General features: G+C 73.0%; 2 protein-coding genes across 3 annotated transcripts; both read left to right on the top strand.

Annotated features, from left to right (window-relative positions):
- The first annotated feature begins 1,893 nt into the window (after positions 1 to 1,893).
- EML2 (EMAP like 2) lies at positions 1,894 to 9,368 on the top strand. 2 transcript variants are annotated; one of them, XM_059718057.1, is made up of 19 exons: positions 1,894 to 2,054; positions 2,926 to 2,954; positions 3,043 to 3,172; positions 3,350 to 3,499; positions 3,993 to 4,062; positions 4,131 to 4,241; positions 4,389 to 4,484; positions 4,564 to 4,698; positions 4,910 to 5,009; positions 5,130 to 5,284; positions 5,670 to 5,795; positions 6,184 to 6,315; positions 6,403 to 6,470; positions 6,653 to 6,741; positions 7,985 to 8,082; positions 8,167 to 8,254; positions 8,327 to 8,422; positions 8,500 to 8,630; positions 8,829 to 9,368. In XM_059718057.1, exons 3-19 carry the CDS (start codon positions 3,060 to 3,062, stop codon positions 8,952 to 8,954), a joined length of 1,884 nt encoding a protein of 627 aa, XP_059574040.1. In that variant the 5' UTR covers positions 1,894 to 2,054; positions 2,926 to 2,954; positions 3,043 to 3,059; the 3' UTR covers positions 8,955 to 9,368. The 2 variants fall into 2 exon arrangements, with proteins under 2 accessions (XP_059574040.1, XP_059574041.1); XM_059718058.1 differs by lacking the exon at positions 1,894 to 2,054 and adding an exon at positions 2,420 to 2,503.
- Positions 9,369 to 12,350: 2,982 nt separating this feature from the next.
- On the top strand, positions 12,351 to 14,677 carry GPR4 (G protein-coupled receptor 4). Its single transcript, XM_006265797.4, has one exon. The coding sequence runs from the start codon at positions 13,178 to 13,180 to the stop codon at positions 14,231 to 14,233; it is 1,056 nt and encodes a 351-aa protein (XP_006265859.1). The 5' UTR covers positions 12,351 to 13,177; the 3' UTR covers positions 14,234 to 14,677.
- Positions 14,678 to 15,972: the final 1,295 nt, after the last annotated feature.

Below are 15,972 nucleotides of genomic sequence, written 5' to 3'. Positions count from 1 at the left end.
TACACACTGGAGCTCATTTAAATACAAACCCCGCTCCACCTGCTGGGGCTCGCTCGGTGCGGTGGGAGCCGCCCGGGCGGGGCCAGGACACCTGGGTTTCACAAGGCAGAGGTCTCCGGAGACCCCCCGGCACAGACCCCTCCTGGCGGGTCAGAGCTGGTGCTGGGGACGGTCACACGGGGGGGCGGACGGACCCAGCCTTCAGAGCCCCCGGGTCCCTCACGTGGGTGCCGGGACTCCTGGGTTCCCTTCCCCGCCCCCGCAGCTGGGCCGCGGGGGGGGCTCTGCCCTCACAGGGCCCGGGGGGGGGGGTGCAACTGAGCCCCAGGGCTACGGAAGCTGGAGTTGGGGGGGGGGCAGCCGGACTCCTGGGTCCCCTCCCTGAGTGCAGCCAGGCACCTTGGCCTGTAGGTGCCTGGCTGCTTTGGGGGGTTGGGGGGGGCAGCCTCGAGATCCCCTCCAGGACCCAGAAATCCCGCCCCCCAGCCCCAGAGGACCCCTCCCCCAAGCGCCTCGGGCACCCAGCAGCATCCAAGGACCCCCCAGAACCCGCAGGAGATCCATCCCGCCCCCCCGGGGGGTCCCCGAGGTGCCGAGTTGGGTCCCCTGGCCCTTGGAGGGGTCCCTGGGTGCTGGGGGGCACATATTGGGTGGTGTTGGCTGCTGGGGGGGGGGTCCTTGGATGCAGGGGGGTGCCCGGGGTCTGAGAGCATCTCTCAGTCGGGGGGGGGGAGAGTCCCCGGGTGCTGGGGTGTCCCTGGGTGCTTGGGGGTTCCAACATGCTCGGGGCTGCTGGCTGCTGGGGGGGTCCTTGGATGCAGAGGGGTGTCAGGGGGCTGGGAGGATCCCTGGGTCCTGGGGGGTTCCCCGGGTCCTGGAGGGGGTCGCTGCGTGCTCGGGGGTTCTCACATGCTGGGAGGTGCTGAGTGCTGGGGATGATGGGGAGGGGGGGGGCCCAAGGCGCTGGGGTAGGTCCCTGGGTGCTGGGGGGGGCACATGCCTGGAGGTGCTGGCTGCTGGGGGTGGGGGAGTGCTTGGGTGCAGGGAGTGCCCGGGGGGTTGGGAGGATCCCTGGGTCCTGGGGGGCTTCCGAGGTTCGGGGGGGGTCCTTGGATGCTGCTGGGTGCCCGAGGCGCTTGGGGGAGGGGTCCGCTGGGGCTGGGGGGCAGGATTTCTGGGTCCTGGAGGGGATCCCGAGGCTGCCCTGGAGGAATGAGGGGCCCGATCCGGGCTGGCTCTGCCCTTGATGCCCCCCCATCCCCCGACGGGGCGGTCTGGAGCGGGTGATGCAGCGGGGGGAGGGGGGCATCCCTGGGGGGGGTCCCACATGCCAGGAGCTGCTGGCCTCTGGGTGGGTCCCCGGGGCCTTGGAGGGTCCCTGTGTGCTGGGGGGGGCTGGGTTGTGATGGGGCTGGGGAGTCCTCGAATGCAGGGGGGTGCCCGGGAGCTGGGAGGTTCCCTGGCTCCTGGAGGGGTCCCAGGTCCTGCGGCTCCTACGGCGGGCCCTGGAGGAGTCCCTGGGAGCGGGGGGGTCCCACATGCCGCGAGGTGGCGGCCGCTGGGGGGCCTGGTGCTGGGGTCCCCCGCTGAGCGGCGGCCCCCGCAGATGCGCGGCGATGGCGCTGGACGAGCGGGTGGCGGCGCTGGAGCAGCGGCTGCAGCTGCAGGACGAGGAGCTGCAGGTGCTGAAGGCGGCGCTGGCGGACGCGCTGCGCAGACTGGCGGCCTGCGAGGAGCCCGCGCCCGGCCCCCCCCGCCGGGCGGGGCCCCGAGGTACTGGGGGGGGCGGGGGGCGGGGCTCCAGGCTCCTCCCACCGGGCTGCTCATCCCCCTCCCCGCCAGGGGCTCCCCATGAGTTGGGGGCACGTGGGAGGGGCCCCATCCTGCCCTGGGGCCCGCGGTGACGCCCCCCACCCCGCAGGGTGGGCGCTGCCCAAGGGGCCGCCGGGCCGCGCCGCGGTCAGCAACGGGCCGGGCCCCCCCAAGCGCCCCGGGGGCTGCTCCACGTCCCCGTCGTCGCCCAAGAAGGAGGCCCCCCCCGCGCCCGGCAGGAGGTGAGCCTGGGGATGCTGCGGGCACCGGGGCTGTGGGCTCCTGTATGGCCCTGGGGGCGGGGCTACTGGTTGTGTACGGCCCAGGGGGCGGGGCTCCGAGCTCTGTATGCCCGCCCCCCCCGCCGGAGACTCCGGCCCTGCTTTGCCCCTGCCGCCGCTAGGGGGCGCCAGGCGGTTTCGGGGGCAGGGCAGAGACCCCCCGACCCTCAAGGGGGCATCTCGGAGGGGGGGGGGCATCTCTGTGTGCCCCCCGCGCTATAATGCGGGGAGGGGTCCGGGGTGGCCGGGACCCGCCGAGGTTGGCCCGGGGGGCGGGGCTCTGAGGATCGTAGCCAGGGCGGCCCGGGGGTGGATCGGGGCGGGGGGGAGGAGCCGGAGCCGGAGCCGGTGTCCGGGAAGTGCCCGATCGCCGCCATGAGCAAGGCAGCGGGTCCCGGGGGACCCCCCAGGTAACACCCCCCACCCCGGCCCTGCAGCGCCGTGCACTTGCCCGGGGCCCTCTCGCTTCCCCGCGCCCCGCCAGGCCGCGCCCGGTCCCGGTCCCGGTCCCGGTCCAACCCCCCCGGCGGGTGCTGGGCTTACAGCTCCCCCCGCCCGGAGTGACAGCAGGGGCGGGGCGGGGCCAACTGTTGCACCCCTGGCAGCAGAGAGATAACAGCTGGACCGGGCGGCGGGGGGAGGGGGGGAGGTTAACCCTTTCCCTGCCGCAGCGCCTGCTCTGGCTGGGGGGGGGGAGTGCTTTGTGCTGCCATGGGGGGCCGAGGCCTGTGAGCTATATCTAGGGAAGGGGCAGGGGGCAATTCGGGGCGGGGCGGGGCGGGGCGGGCTGCCCCCCATCTCCGCCCATAACCCGCCCCTCTCCCACCTGCAGTAAACCCCGCGAGGCCACGTTCAGCGCTGGTGAGTGCGGCGGGGGCACCCCCGGGTGCCGGGGCGGGGGGTGGTCGAGAGGCGCGGCGGGGCGCGGCGCTGACCCGTGCACACGCAGAGGACGGCTACGTGAAGATGCTGCTGCGGGGCCGGCCCGTGCCCATGCTCGTGCCTGACGCCGCCGCGGGCTCCTACAGCCTGGACGCCCGCCTGGACCCGCCCGCGCGGCGCCCCAAGCTGGACTGGGTGTATCCTAAGAGGGCGTCCCGGGGGGACTCCTGGGTCCCGGGCCCTGCGGCGGGAGGGGGCTGGGGGCCGTCGCCTGGGGTCCTTGGCGGGCCATGCCTCAGTTTCCCTCCTCTGCTTCCCCCGGGCTCTGGGGTCTCGCTCCCCTCCCCTACACTTTCCTTGACCAGCGCCTCGAGCTACGGCTACCGGGGCCGCGACTGCCGTGCTAACCTCTTCCTGCTGCCCACGGGCGAGATCGTGTACTTCGTGGCGGCCGTGGCCGTGCTGTACAGCGTGGAGGAGCGGCGCCAGCGCCACTACCTGGGCCACAACGACGACATCAAGTGGTGAGCACAGCCCGGGGGGGCTGTGCCCGCTACCCCAGCAGGCAGGGACCCCTGGAAGGGGAAGGTCCTCGTACCCCCATAGCTCTGCATCGGGGCTAGCGGCATGCCCCCACCTCGTACCCGGGGATCGGGCCCAGACCCCCTGGAGAGGAAAGGTCTTTGCCCCCCCCCATTCTCCCCGGATCGGGGCCTGTGCCACCTGGAGGGGGAATGTCTCTTCCACCCCCATACCCCCCAATCAGGGCCGGCTCCTGCCCCCCACCAATCGGGCCCCCTGGAGGGGGAAGGTCCTTGTGCCCCCATGTCCCCGGTTCTGGGCCGGCGTTATGCCCAGCCGGTACCCCAGGATTCGGGCCAGCGCCCGTGGGGAGGAAGTCCCTGCCCCCCCTCTCGTGCCCCTGGATCGGGGCCTCCCCACAACCCGCAAGGACATGGGTGTGTGTTGGGGGGGGAAACTTCATGCCGTGGGGGGGTGATCCTGCTTCTCCCCCAGCCTGGCGGTGCACCCCGACATGGTAACCATAGCGACTGGGCAGGTAGCTGGCACCTCCAAGGACGGCAAGGTGAGGGGGGTTGTGCGGGGGGGGGGCGACGGGGGAGCTGCCCCCACCACTGACGCCCTCCTCCGCAGGCGCTGCCCCCGCACGTGCGGGTCTGGGACTCCGTGAGTCTGCACACGCTGCACGTGCTGGGCCCGGGGCCCTTCGAGCGCGCCGTGGCCTGCGTGGGCTTCTCCAAGGCCGTAAGAGCCCCGCCCCTTCGGCCCCGCCCCCTGTGGGAAGGGGGCGGGGATGCAGCCAGGCGGGGGGCGCGGGGGTCTCCCTGGGCCCGAGCCCCTCGCGGGCCGGGCGGGGACCCCGGTGCCCCCCGTGATGAGCCCTGCCCGCAGAACGGCGGGGCGCTGCTGTGCGCTGTGGACGAGTCGAGCGAGCACGTGCTGTCGGTGTGGGACTGGCAGCGCGAGCACAAGGTGGCCGAGGTCAAGGTGAGCCCCTCCGCCCCCTGCCCCTGCGGCCGCCCCGCTGACCCCCCGCACCTCCCCGCTGACCCCCAGCCCCCCGCAGTGCTCCAACGAGGCGGTGCTGGCCGCCACCTTCCACCCCACGGACCCGGCGCTGCTCGTCACCTGCGGCCGCGGCCACGTCCACTTCTGGGCCCTGGAGGGCGCCTCGCTCAGCAAGCGCCAGGGCATCTTCGAGGTGCGGGCCGGGGCACTGGGCTCTGTCTGGGGGGGCTGGGCCCTGGGGGCAAGAGTCGGGGAGCTCTGGACCCCGGTTTGGGGTCCCTGGTAGGTGGGGGGGCTGCACCCCAGGCGGGGGGAACTTGGGGGGGACAGGGCCGGGCTCCGGGGCTCGCAGCCCGTGTAGGGGGCAGTCTGGGGGGCCGGGGCCCACTGCAGACCCCCCGCAGAAGCACGAGAAGCCCAAGTACCTGCTGTGCGTGGCCTTCACCGAGAACGGGGACGTGGTGACCGGGGACTCCGGGGGCAACCTCTACATCTGGGGCAAAGGTCAGTCCGGGGGGGTGGGGGGGCAGGGCCCCGATCCCGGCCGCCGGGACTGGCCCCAGCCCGGGTCCGCAGCTGGGAGCAGAGGCCGGGCCGGGCGGGGCTGACGCGGGGGTGCCGCAGGTGGGAATCGGATCAGCCAGGCGGTGCCGGGGGCCCACGACGGCGGCGTGTTCGGTCTCTGCGTCCGGCGCGACGGCACCATCGTGTCCGGGGGCGGCCGGGACCGGCGCGTCGTGCTCTGGGGCCGCGACTACCAGCGCCTGCAGGAGAGCCAGGTGCCCCTAGGCCCCCGCACGCCGGGGTCTATCCCGTTCGGGGGGGTGCGGGCGCGGGTTAGATTCTGGGTGGGTGTGCGGGCCCCTGGGCTGGAGCGGGGGGGGGGGGGCAGCGCTGCTGGGTTTGGCCGAGATCTGGGGCAGATCTCCTCCGTGCCTCAGTTTCCCCGTGCCTGTGACTGCCCCGGCGGCCCCAGCTCCCCCCCCCCCACGCCCTGGCTCCTCCGTGCCTCAGTTTCCCAATGCCCACGCACTGGTGACTGCCCTGGAGGCCTGCCCCCCTCGTGCCTCAGTTTCCCCATGCCTGCGCTGGTGACTGCCCAGGGGACCCCAGCCAGCCCCCCCCCCCCCCCCCGTCTCAGTTACCCTGCGCCCCCCCCTGCAGGTGCCCGAGGCCTTCGGGCCGGTGCGCACCATCGCCGAGGGCCGAGGGGACACCCTGTTCGTGGGCACGACCCGCAACTCCGTGCTGCTCGGCTCCCTGGCCGCCGGCTTCACCCTCCTGGTGCAGGTGAGCCTGATTGGCAGCCCCAGCAGCCAACTGCATCGCTCGGGGCCGGCCTAGCCCCGCCTCCTGGGCCCTGCGTTACGGGGGGTCTGCACCGTGCTGCAGAGGGGGGTGGGGGTGGGGGGCATAGTGGGGTGGAGGCAGCCTGGCTCTGGGCTGGGAGCTCGGACACCTGGGCTCTTTCCCTACCGTGGCCCTCCACGTTGCTGACAGTGGGGGGAGCAGGGGGCTGGGAGCCTGCACACCTGGGCTCCGTCCCAGCCCCAGGAGGGAAGTGGTGTCCAGTGGTTAGAGCAGGGGGGCGGGTGGGGGCTGAGGGCCAGGACTCCTGGGTTCTCCCAGCTCCCTGCGGGGTGGGGGGTGCAGTGGGGGCTCACGCCCATCTCCTCAGGGCCACACCGAGGAGCTGTGGGGCTTGGCCGCCCACCCCAGCCTGGACCAGTTCCTGACTTGCGGGCAAGACAAGCAAGTGCATCTCTGGTGCGCGACCACCCACCAGCCCCTCTGGAGCAAGGCCATTGAGGTGCGGGGGAGGCTTGGCGGGGTTGGGCTGCCCAGGAGCTAGGGGTGGCCGGGGCGGCCCATGCGACCCCCCACCCTCTGCCTCCAGGACCCGGGCCGCTCGGTCGGCTTCCACCCCGATGGCGCTGTGGTGGCCGTGGGCACAATGACCGGCAGGTAATGGGGCTGGGGGGGTCTGTCCCCATGTGGGGGGGCCCTGGTGGCGGTGCTGGTCCCCGAGCTTTGGAGGGGGGAATCCCTTAGCGAGGAACCAGATGAGGCTCCTCTGCCCCCCCGCTCCCAGGACGCTGCCAGGAGGGTGGGTGGGGAGGGGGCCCGGGTCACGGCTGTCTCTCTAGGTGGCTGGTGCTGGATACGGAGACGCGGGACCTGGTGACCATCCACACGGACGGGAACGAGCCCATCTCGGTCGTCAGCTACTCGCCGGGTAGGGGGGCACGGGCTGCGGGTGGGAGTGAGGGGTGCAGCTCTGGGGGGGCAGGGGCTGCGGGCGGGAGTGAGGGGCGCAGCACTGGGGGGGGCACGGGCTGCTGTTGGGAGTGAGGGGCGCAGCACTGGGGGGCAGGGGCTGTGGGCAGGAGTGAGGGGCGCAGCACTGGGGGGGCACGGGCTGCTGTTGGGAGTGAGGGGCGCAGCACTGGGGGGCAGGGGCTGCGGGCGGGAGAGAGGGGCGCAGCACTGGGGGGGCACGGGCTGCTGTTGGGAGAGAGGGGCGCAGCACTGGGGGGCAGGGGCTGCGGTTGGGAGTGAGGGGCGCAGCACTGGGGGGGTAGGGGCTGCGGGCGGGAGTGAGAGGGCGCAGCACTGGGGGGGCACGGGCTGCTGTTGGGAGTGAGGGGCGCAGCACTGGGGGGCAGGGGCTGTGGGCAGGAGTGAGGGGCGCAGCACTGGGGGGGCACGGGCTGCTGTTGGGAGTGAGGGGCGCAGCACTGGGGGGCAGGGGCTGCGGGCGGGAGAGAGGGGCGCAGCACTGGGGGGGCACGGGCTGCTGTTGGGAGAGAGGGGCGCAGCACTGGGGGGCAGGGGCTGCGGTTGGGAGTGAGGGGCGCAGCACTGGGGGGGTAGGGGCTGCGGGCGGGAGTGAGAGGGCGCAGCACTGCGGGGCAGGGGCTGCGGTTGGCAGTGAGGGGCGCAGCACTGGGGGGGCAGGGGCTGCGGGCGGGAGTGAGGGGCGCAGCACTGGGGGGCACGGGCTGCAGTTGGCAGTGAGGGGCGCAGCACGGGGGGCAGGGGCTGCGGTTGGCAGTGAGGGGCGCAGCACTGGGGGGGCAGGGGCTGCGGGCGGGAGTGAGCGGCGCAGCACTGGGGGGGCAGGGGCTGTGGGCGGGCGGGAGTGAGGGGCGCAGCACTGGGGGGCAGGGGCTGCAGTTGGTAGTGAGGGGCGCAGCACTGGGGGGGCACGGGCTGCGGTTGGGAGTAAGGGGCGCAGCACTGGGGGGGCAGGGGCTGCGGTTGGCAGTGAGGGGCGCAGCACGGGGGGCAGGGGCTGCGGGCGGGAGTAAGGGGCGCAGCACTGGGGGGGCACGGGCTGCGGGCGGGAGTAAGGGGCGCAGCACTGGGGGGGCACGGGCTGCGGTTGGCAGTGAGGGGCGCAGCACTGGGGGGGCACGGGCTGCGGGCGGGAGTGAGGGGCACCGCTGCCGTGGTCACTGCCCGCCCCCCGCCCCCAGACGGCGCGTACCTGGCCGTGGGTTCCCACGACAACTTCGTGTACGTCTACGCCGTGGCCGAGGGCGGGCGCCGCTACAGCCGCGTGGGCAGGTGCTCGGTAGGTGGCTCCGGGGGGGCTCTGGGACCCCTTCCCGCGGGGGCGGGGCCAGGACATGCTCCCCTCACCCGCTGCCCCCCCCAGGGCCACTCCAGCTTCATCACGCACCTGGACTGGGCGACCGACGGCGGCTGCTTCGTCACCAACTCGGGCGACTACGAGATCCTGTACTGTGAGTGCCGGGCGCGGGGGGATGGGGGGTGGACCCCCGGGCCCGCTCTGAACCCCGCCCCCCTCCCCGCAGGGGACCCCGCGACCTGCCGCCAGATCACGAGTGCCGACGCGGTGCGGAACCGGGACTGGGCCACGGTCACCTGCGTGCTGGGCTTCGGCGTGCTCGGTAAGGGGGCGGGGCCTGGGCCGGGCCGGGGGCGGGGGCGGGGGCGGGGCCGGCCCGCTCTGACCCCCTGCCCGCAGGGATCTGGCCCGAGGGCGCGGACGGCACCGACATCAACGCCGTGAGCCGCTCCCGGGACGGCGCCCTGCTCGCCTCGGCCGACGACTTCGGCACCGTGCGCCTCTTCCGCTATCCCTGCTGCCAGCCCCGGGTGAGCCCCGCCCCCTGCTGCCAGCCCCGCCCCTCGCCCCGCCCCCTGCTGCCAGCCCCGCGTGAGCCCCGCCCCTGTGCCGGGGCGCTCCGCCCACCGCCCCTGTCCCTTTGCGCACCCCCCGCAGAGCACTCCTCCCCCCCACTCCCCCGCCCCGCGCTGACCCCCCAGACCCCCGTGACCCTCGTGTCCCCGCAGGCCTCGAGCCACGCGGCGGAGGGGCACAGCAGCCACGTCACCAACGTTGCCTTCCTGCCCGGGGACCGGGGGCTGCTCTCGGCCGGCGGCTCCGACACCAGCGTCCTGCAGTGGCGCCTCGTCTAGGCGGGGGGGCCCGCGCGGCCCTGCACCGCGGGGCTAGTACAGCTGTATTCAATGCGCTTGAGGTTGCACAGGGGTGCGGGGGGGGCTGCAGCACTTTGTGGGGGGGGGAGACGACCCCAGGCAGGGCCCCCCGCCCACCCCGCAGCCGGGGTGGGCGTGCTTCCCTTGCTTTTTGCAAGTAATGGGGAATGGGGGGGAAACTGAGGCACGGGGGTGCAATCCTGCTGCCCCCCTTGCCTGGGGTGTCCCCAGGGGTGGAGCTGGGGGGGTCCCCTTGATCCCAGTCCCCTGGGGGGTTGCTGGCTCCAGCTGATTGTATTTGCACTGGGGGGGGGCTGTGCGGCGGGATGCGGGCCCTGCCTTTCCAAAGAGGGTGCGGGGTCCCTCCCCACCCAATAAAGCACGTGCGTGAGAGCCGAGGCCTGTGCGTGTGTGTCCGGGCGGGGGGCTGGATCCCCCGGGGAGCGGGGGGAGGACGACAGGGGTGTCACACCACAGCCGCGCAGCGCGTGCCCCCCGGGGACCATTAACCCCCACGGGACCAGGAGGCAGTTGAGGAGTCCGGGCCGCCCCGGCCCCGGCCGGAGCCCCACGCCGGACCTCGGTCGTGGCCGCAGCCCTGGGGCAGGGGATTGGCGGAGCCGCCTGGCGCCCCGGCTGGGATTGGCTGGCGGGGCAGGGGGCGGAGCCGGCGGCGTCCAATCCCGGAGCGGCAGCGCTGCCCAGTGCAGCGCCGAGCACCGCAGCTGCTGGGCCAGGCCGGCGGGGGCCTAACCCGGGAGCCGGGCCGGGGACGTCCTCAGGGCACAGCCCCCGCAGCACAGCGCCGCGCCGCGCCAGCAACGGGGGAGGGTGCCTGGGGGTCTCCCCCTCGCCAGGCTGGGGGGATGCCAGTTCCCGCGGCCACAAGCACGTCCCGTTTAAGCTCTTTTGCATAGCCACGCCCCTTTCCCTGTGGGGCGGGGCCAGGCTGAGTGGAGGGGGGTAGGGGTCCGGGCCCTCCAGCAAGGAGAGGGTTAACTCTGGGGAGTCGCGTGCGGGGCCGGCGCCGCAGGGGTTAACACCCCCCCGGTTAACCCTTCCCGCGCCGACCCATGTCCCCTGGGGGGGGGGCGCTGCCGGGGACCCACTGAGCCCGCCCAGCCCCAGGCTGGGGGGCAATTACCGGGGGGGCTGGGGCGGGAGTGAGGCGGGGTATAACTTCCCCGGGGCAAATGGGGGGGCGAGGCTGGAGAACCCCCGATCTGGGGGGCTGTGGGTGGGGAGTGAGGGGCACCGGCAGGGCTGGGGGGGCAGAAAGGTCGCAGCCCCTCTCACAGGTTCCCACCCCTGCCAGCCACCTGGCATCGCCCAGCCCAGGGGCAGCACCTGGGGGGAGACAGGACCCGGGTAGTGGGGGTGCGGGAGCCCCCCCCCCCCCGGGCTGGAGCCCCTGAAGGTGCGGGGGCTGCTGGGCTCCATCCCTGCCTCGGCCCCTCCCCGCACGCCCGACCCGAGCCAGAGCCCCCAGACGAGCCCAGACGTGGTTATTACCTGCGCCGGGCCAGACGCATCCCAGCGCGCCCGGAGCGGGGCAGGAGCTGCAGGTCGGGAGTGGGGGGCAGCGGCCGCACTGGGGGGCAGGGGGCTGCGGGTCAGGAGTGAGGGGAACCAGTAGGGCTGTGGGGGGCAGGAGTGCGGGTTGGGGGTGAGGGGCACGGGTGGGCAGGGGATCCGGGTCGGGAGTGAGGGGCACTTGGGGGGGGGGGACGGGGGCTGTGGGTCAGGAGTGAGGGGCACTGGTGGGGCTGGGGGAAGGCGGGGTCAGGAGTGAGGGGCACGGGCAGGCCGGGGGGGGCGCAGGGGCTGTGGGTCAGGAGTGGGCACCAGCAGGGCTGGAGGGGCAGGGGCTGTGGGTTGGGAGTGAGGGGCACTGGTCAGGCTGGGGGGCAGGGGCTGTGGGTCAGGAGTGGGGGGCACCAGCAGGGCTGGGGGTGTACAGAGGTGGCAGGTCGGGAGTGAGGGGCCCTGATGCGGGGGAAGGGGGTGGGGGGGTGAGCAGTGTCTCGGCTCCGTCTGCCCTGGCAGCAGGTGGGCAGCGGCACCAGCCTGGGCTAATCTCATTGCAGCTGGATCCCGCCGGATGGACGGAAGGGGGAGCTGCGAAGGAGGGGGCGGGTGGGGGGGTGGCTGGGACTCATCTACCACCTGCTCTGCCCCCCTGGCTGGGGGGGGGCTGCGGGTGAGGAGTGAGGGGCACCAGCCAGGCTCCAGGGCCGGGCACAACCATGCTTGGTTCTCTGCCCCCCACCCGCTGCTGCAGCCCAGACCCCTGGGTCCTCCCCCAGCTCTGGGGACTCCTTGGTTGACCACGTGGCTGGAGCCGGATGCCCAGGTCCCCTCTGCTGGGGGCGGCCATCACCCCCTTCCCCATGGGTGTGTCCATGGGTCCAGCCCCACCCGTAGGGGGCAGGGGCTGGGCAGGCACTGGGACCCCCGGGAGTAACCCCCATCCCGTCCTGGCTCCAGAGCGGGTGGGAGCCCCCACCCGGACGCCTGGGTTCCTCCCTGGCTCCGGCCCGGGGCGATGAATGTCTGGAGCAGCCCGGACGGACGCACGCCAGGGTCCTCGTTCCTGCGCCGTCTCAGAACCGCCGTGAAGTCACGTCCCTTCCGAGCCGGCCTGGCGTGTCCAGCACAGGACATCCGGCTCTGGCCGCTAGGCCTCACGCCCCTCCCAGCTTTGGGGAGAACCCAGGTGTCTGGGCTCCCTGCCCCCCCCAAACCTGCCCCTCGTGGAGTGGTGTCCTGGGGCCCCCACCCACCCCGTTCTCACCTCTGGGCCCCACTCCCCTCCCAGGACCCCCCCTGGCTGGAGCCTGGAGGCGAGAGCAGGGTGGGGGGCCGGGTGCCCAGGCCCCCGGGTTGTCCTCAGCTCCGGGAAGGCAGGCTCAGGGACCCCGGACGCCTGGGTTCCAGGCCAGGCCTGACCCCAGGTCCTGGGGTGACCCCGTCCTCACGGCCGGCTCAGCCTCCCGAGACACCTGGGTCCCCTCCCACCCCGGGGGCCTCCACGTCCCCCCCAGCATGGAATTTTCCATGGGCCGGAAGCTCCAAATGCCACTCTCCCCCCACCCTGTGTGCACACGCATGTGAGCCTGGTGTGCACATGTGAGCCGTGTGCTTGGCTCGTGTCCTTTGGCGCCTGGCAGGGGGTGCCCAGGGATTGGGGCCTGCAAAGGTCACCTCTGCCTCCCCCATGTCGTTATGGCAACCGCCCGCCTGGGTTCCTGCTTGCCCCAGCCTGCCCCGCCCCCCCAGCCTTCAGCCTCCTCCTGCCCCCCCCCTCCCCAAGTGAGAGCCTAGGCATCTGGGATCCCAGACCTGCCCCCCCCACCCCCCCAGTTGTACCCCACGAGACTCCTTCCCCTCCTGGAGCGAGCCTCTAGAGCACCCAGGTCGTGTTGGTACCACGCCCCCCACCCTCACCACTGGGCCCCACTCCCCCCCAAGCCCCCATTGCCTGGAGAGCAGGGATGGCACCCGGTTGCGTGGGTTCTGCCCCCACTGTTAGGGGGGCCTCTTCAGGCAAGGCATTTACCCCCTACAGCGGGGGCCCTGGGGGGCTGCAGGTTGGGAGTGAGGGGCACCAGCGGGGGGAGGGGGGGTGGGGGGCAGCTGGGAGTCCTCAGGGCAGGCGTGGAAGTGCGTGGCGGAGACAGGCTCCAGGAACACACATGTGAGGCGGGGAAGGGAGTGCACACGTGTGCCCAAGGCATGTCCGGATGTGGGGCGCATGGAGGGGCAAGGCGGGAGCACGCATGTGCGTGTGTGTGCGTGTGCTGGGGGGGCTCCACAGGGCTGAGGGGCATGGGCAGCTGTTGGGGCAGGCGTGAGCATTTGCGTGTCGTTGTGGGTATGTGGACGCAGGGGTCTGAGCTGGAGGCACCCCGCCACCCCGGCTCCATGTGTGAGCACACGTGTTAACACGGCCCACATGTGCATGGCGGCTCAGCGCCACCCGGGGTCCGTGTGCTGGTGTGAGCCGCATGGTGGGATCGGTGTGTGCGAGCACAGCAGCTGCGTGTGGCAAGGAGGCCCCGGCTGGGCTACATCCAGCCTGGCATAGCAGGGTGTGCTCACCCACTCCATACCCTCCTGACCCCCTTCCCGTGTCCCCCAGGACCCCGTGCCCCATGGCCGCCCCCCAGCCCACGCTGTGACCCCCAACCCCGCCCGCCAGGATGTGCAACCGCAGCGAGCCGCGCTGCGACGTGGGCTCGCAGCTGGACCAGCTCTTCCCGCCGGCGCTGTACATCGCGGTGCTGGTGCTGGGGCTGCCGGCCAACGGCGCGGCGCTGTGGGCCGCCTGCCGCCAGGTGCGGCAGGGCAACGAGCTGGGCGTCTACCTGCTGAACCTGTCGGTGGCTGACCTGCTGTACGCGGCTGCGCTGCCGCCCTGGGCCGACTACTTCCTGCACCACGACGACTGGAGCCACGGCCCCGGCGCCTGCAAGCTCTTCGGCTTCGTCTTCTACACCAACATCTACGTGAGCGTGGCCTTCCTGTGCTGCGTCTCGCTGGACCGCTACGTGGCCGTGGCTCACCCACTGCGCTTTGCCCGCCTGCGCCGCGTGCGCACAGCCGTGGCCGTCAGTGCCGGCGTCTGGGCCCTGGAGCTGGGCGCCAACTCGGCGCCGCTCTTCCACGACGAGCTCTTCCGCGACCGCCGCAACCGCACCTTCTGCTTCGAGAGCTACCCCATGGAGGCCTGGCTGGCCTGGCTCAACCTGTACCGGTCCGTGCTGGGCTTCCTGGTGCCCTGGGCCGTGATGCTGCTGTGCTACCGCGGCATCCTGCGGGCTGTGGGCGCCAACGTGGCCACGGAGCAGCAGGAGAAGGCCAAGATCCGGCGCCTGGCGCGCAGCCTGGTGCTCATCGCGCTGGTCTGCTTCGCACCCTACCACGCCGCGCTGCTGGGCCGCAGCGCCATGTCCCTGGGCCGGCCCTGCGACTGCGGCTTCGAGGAGCGCGTCTTCGCCGCCTACCACGGCGCCCTGGCTGTCACCAGCCTCAACTGCCTGGCCGACCCCGTGCTCTACTGCCTGGCCCACGAGGGCGCACGGCATGACATGGCCCAGGCCCTGGCCAGCCTCCGCCGCGGCCTGGCTGGTGCCTGGCTCACGCTGGACACGCCGCCAGCGGGCAAGAAGGCCGGCGCCCCCGTGCCAGCCCCCACGCCAGGCGATGACCTGGAGCTCCAGCTGCACATCCTGGTGCCCCCCACCCCTGAGGTGTGAATGGGATGCAGACGAGGTGGGGCTGGGCGAGGGTGCCTGGTTCTGTGGGATGATGGGGGCGGCAGGGGGGGGCAGGCGGATGGACCCAGGGGGCGTGCATGTAAGTGAGCTGTGCAAGTGTCTGTGAGCGTGTGTGTGGGAACGTGTGCACGCAGTACAGTGTTGTGTGTGTACGTGGTAGTGTGTGTGTGCACATGTGCATGTCTCTGAGGTGTGCTCTGGGAGTGTATCCTAGATGCTGGGTAGTGTGTGTGTGCCCAGACACCTGGGTTCAGTGAGGGGGGGCCCAGCTCTCTGCCCTCCCGTGATCCAGCTGCTCCAGTGCAGGGGCAGGGGGTGGCCAGTGCCCTGTTGTGCCCGTGGGTATGTGGGGGGGCTGCCAGGTGCAGGGAACAAAGCTGGAGAACCCCAACACCCCACCATGAATAAAGCAGCTGTGACCCCCCCCAGTCTCAGACTCGTGCTGTGGGTGCCAGGGGTGTGCTGCCAGCACCGCAGGCAGTGGGTGCTGTGCCAGGCCGCTGTGACACCAGCCGGGGCTGGGGGCTGCGTGTCCCCCCCGCCATGGGTGCGGCACGTGGCTCATCCTGTCGTGGCGCCACCCTGGCCACAGCTTTTGGTGCTGGGGGGAGGCAGGACCCGCTGACCACCCTGGTCCAGGGTATGGGGCATGGTCACAGGCTCCTGGGGGGGCTGGTCAAGTCAGGGGTGCCCCTGGGGCAGAGGCAGGTTGGGGTCCAGAGACCTTTGTGCCCCGGGGCCAAAGGGCGCTAGGCTGGCGGAGTCCAGGCAGCCTGGCAGCCCCCTCCTCCTTGCACAAGCCCTGAGGGGCATGGGGCACACGCGCGGGGCACACGCCTGCCCCCGAGGGAAAGGGCAAAGGTCACCCCAGAGTCCAAGCGGGAAGGAGATCGCAGGAGTCAGGGCTCCCGGCGAGTGCTGCTGGGGTCCCGGTTTGTCACCTGCCGCTCAGGGAGTCCGGTTTGGGACAGGACGTGGCACGCTGGGTGTGTCGGGGGGTGACCGGCTGCCAGGACGCATGGACCCAGGTGGCTGCTGACCACGTGGAAACAAGCAGGGACCTGCCCAGGCTCCTTCAGCAGAGGCCTCCGGTGCCCGGGACGTTTTGGGGTGCCCCATAGTCCTGGCCCGGACTCAGCTCCTTTATCAGGGCCGGAGCCGGGGGCCGGGCTCACGACCGCTGGGGTCGATCCGAGCTCCGGGGGGGAGCGGGATGCTGGGGCTGTCCCGGGCGGGAAGGGGGCCCAGCAGGCTGAGCTCGGGGCCAGGCGTCGGGCCCCTGTGCGAGAGGTGACTCGTGCGGGGCGGGACTGGAGGCCGGGGCAGACTCGGAGGGGCCGGGGCTGGGCCGGGGAGAGGATGCAGCGGCTCCGGCCCAGCTGCGAGGAATGCCCCCATTGCAGCCGTGGGGCAGACGCAGCGGTCAGCAGCGGGGGGGACGCACAGCGGGGCTGGGCCTGAGATGCCGGCAGAGACCAGGCGCAGCTGGGAGCTGAGCCTGGAGCTGAGCTTCTTCCCAGGGGCTGGGCAAGCCCCTCGCGAGTGACCCCCGGGGCCGGGCCAGGGCTCTCGGCAGTCGTTTCCCATCCATCCGCGGCCGGCTCCTCCGCACAGCGCTCGGGGCCCGGGGACGGGAGACGTCCTGGCTCTGGCCTCCCTGGGGCTGCTCGTGCGCGTCCCCTCTCCGGCCCCTGCGCCCTGGCAAGAGGCGAGAAGTC

This window comes from Alligator mississippiensis, chromosome 15, assembly GCF_030867095.1.
Source record: "Alligator mississippiensis isolate rAllMis1 chromosome 15, rAllMis1, whole genome shotgun sequence".
In the NCBI taxonomy this organism is placed as follows: Eukaryota; Metazoa; Chordata; order Crocodylia; family Alligatoridae; genus Alligator; species Alligator mississippiensis.
This window is presented reverse-complemented; position numbering and strand designations above follow the sequence as displayed.

What these genes read in the sequence shown, in the direction of transcription:
- EML2 (XM_059718058.1), top strand. Translation starts at nt 2,469, where the DNA reads ATGAGCAAGGCAGCGGGTCCCGGGGGACCCCCCAG. An exon ending in TCTGGAGCAAGGCCATTGAG is followed by an intron (nt 6,316 to 6,402) that starts GTGCGGGGGAGG and finishes CTCTGCCTCCAG; the next exon opens with GACCCGGGCCGCTCGGTCGG. An exon ending in CGACTACGAGATCCTGTACT is followed by an intron (nt 8,255 to 8,326) that starts GTGAGTGCCGGG and finishes CCCTCCCCGCAG; the next exon opens with GGGACCCCGCGACCTGCCGC.
- GPR4 (XM_006265797.4), top strand. Translation starts at nt 13,178, where the DNA reads ATGTGCAACCGCAGCGAGCCGCGCTGCGACGTGGGCTCGCAGCTGGAC.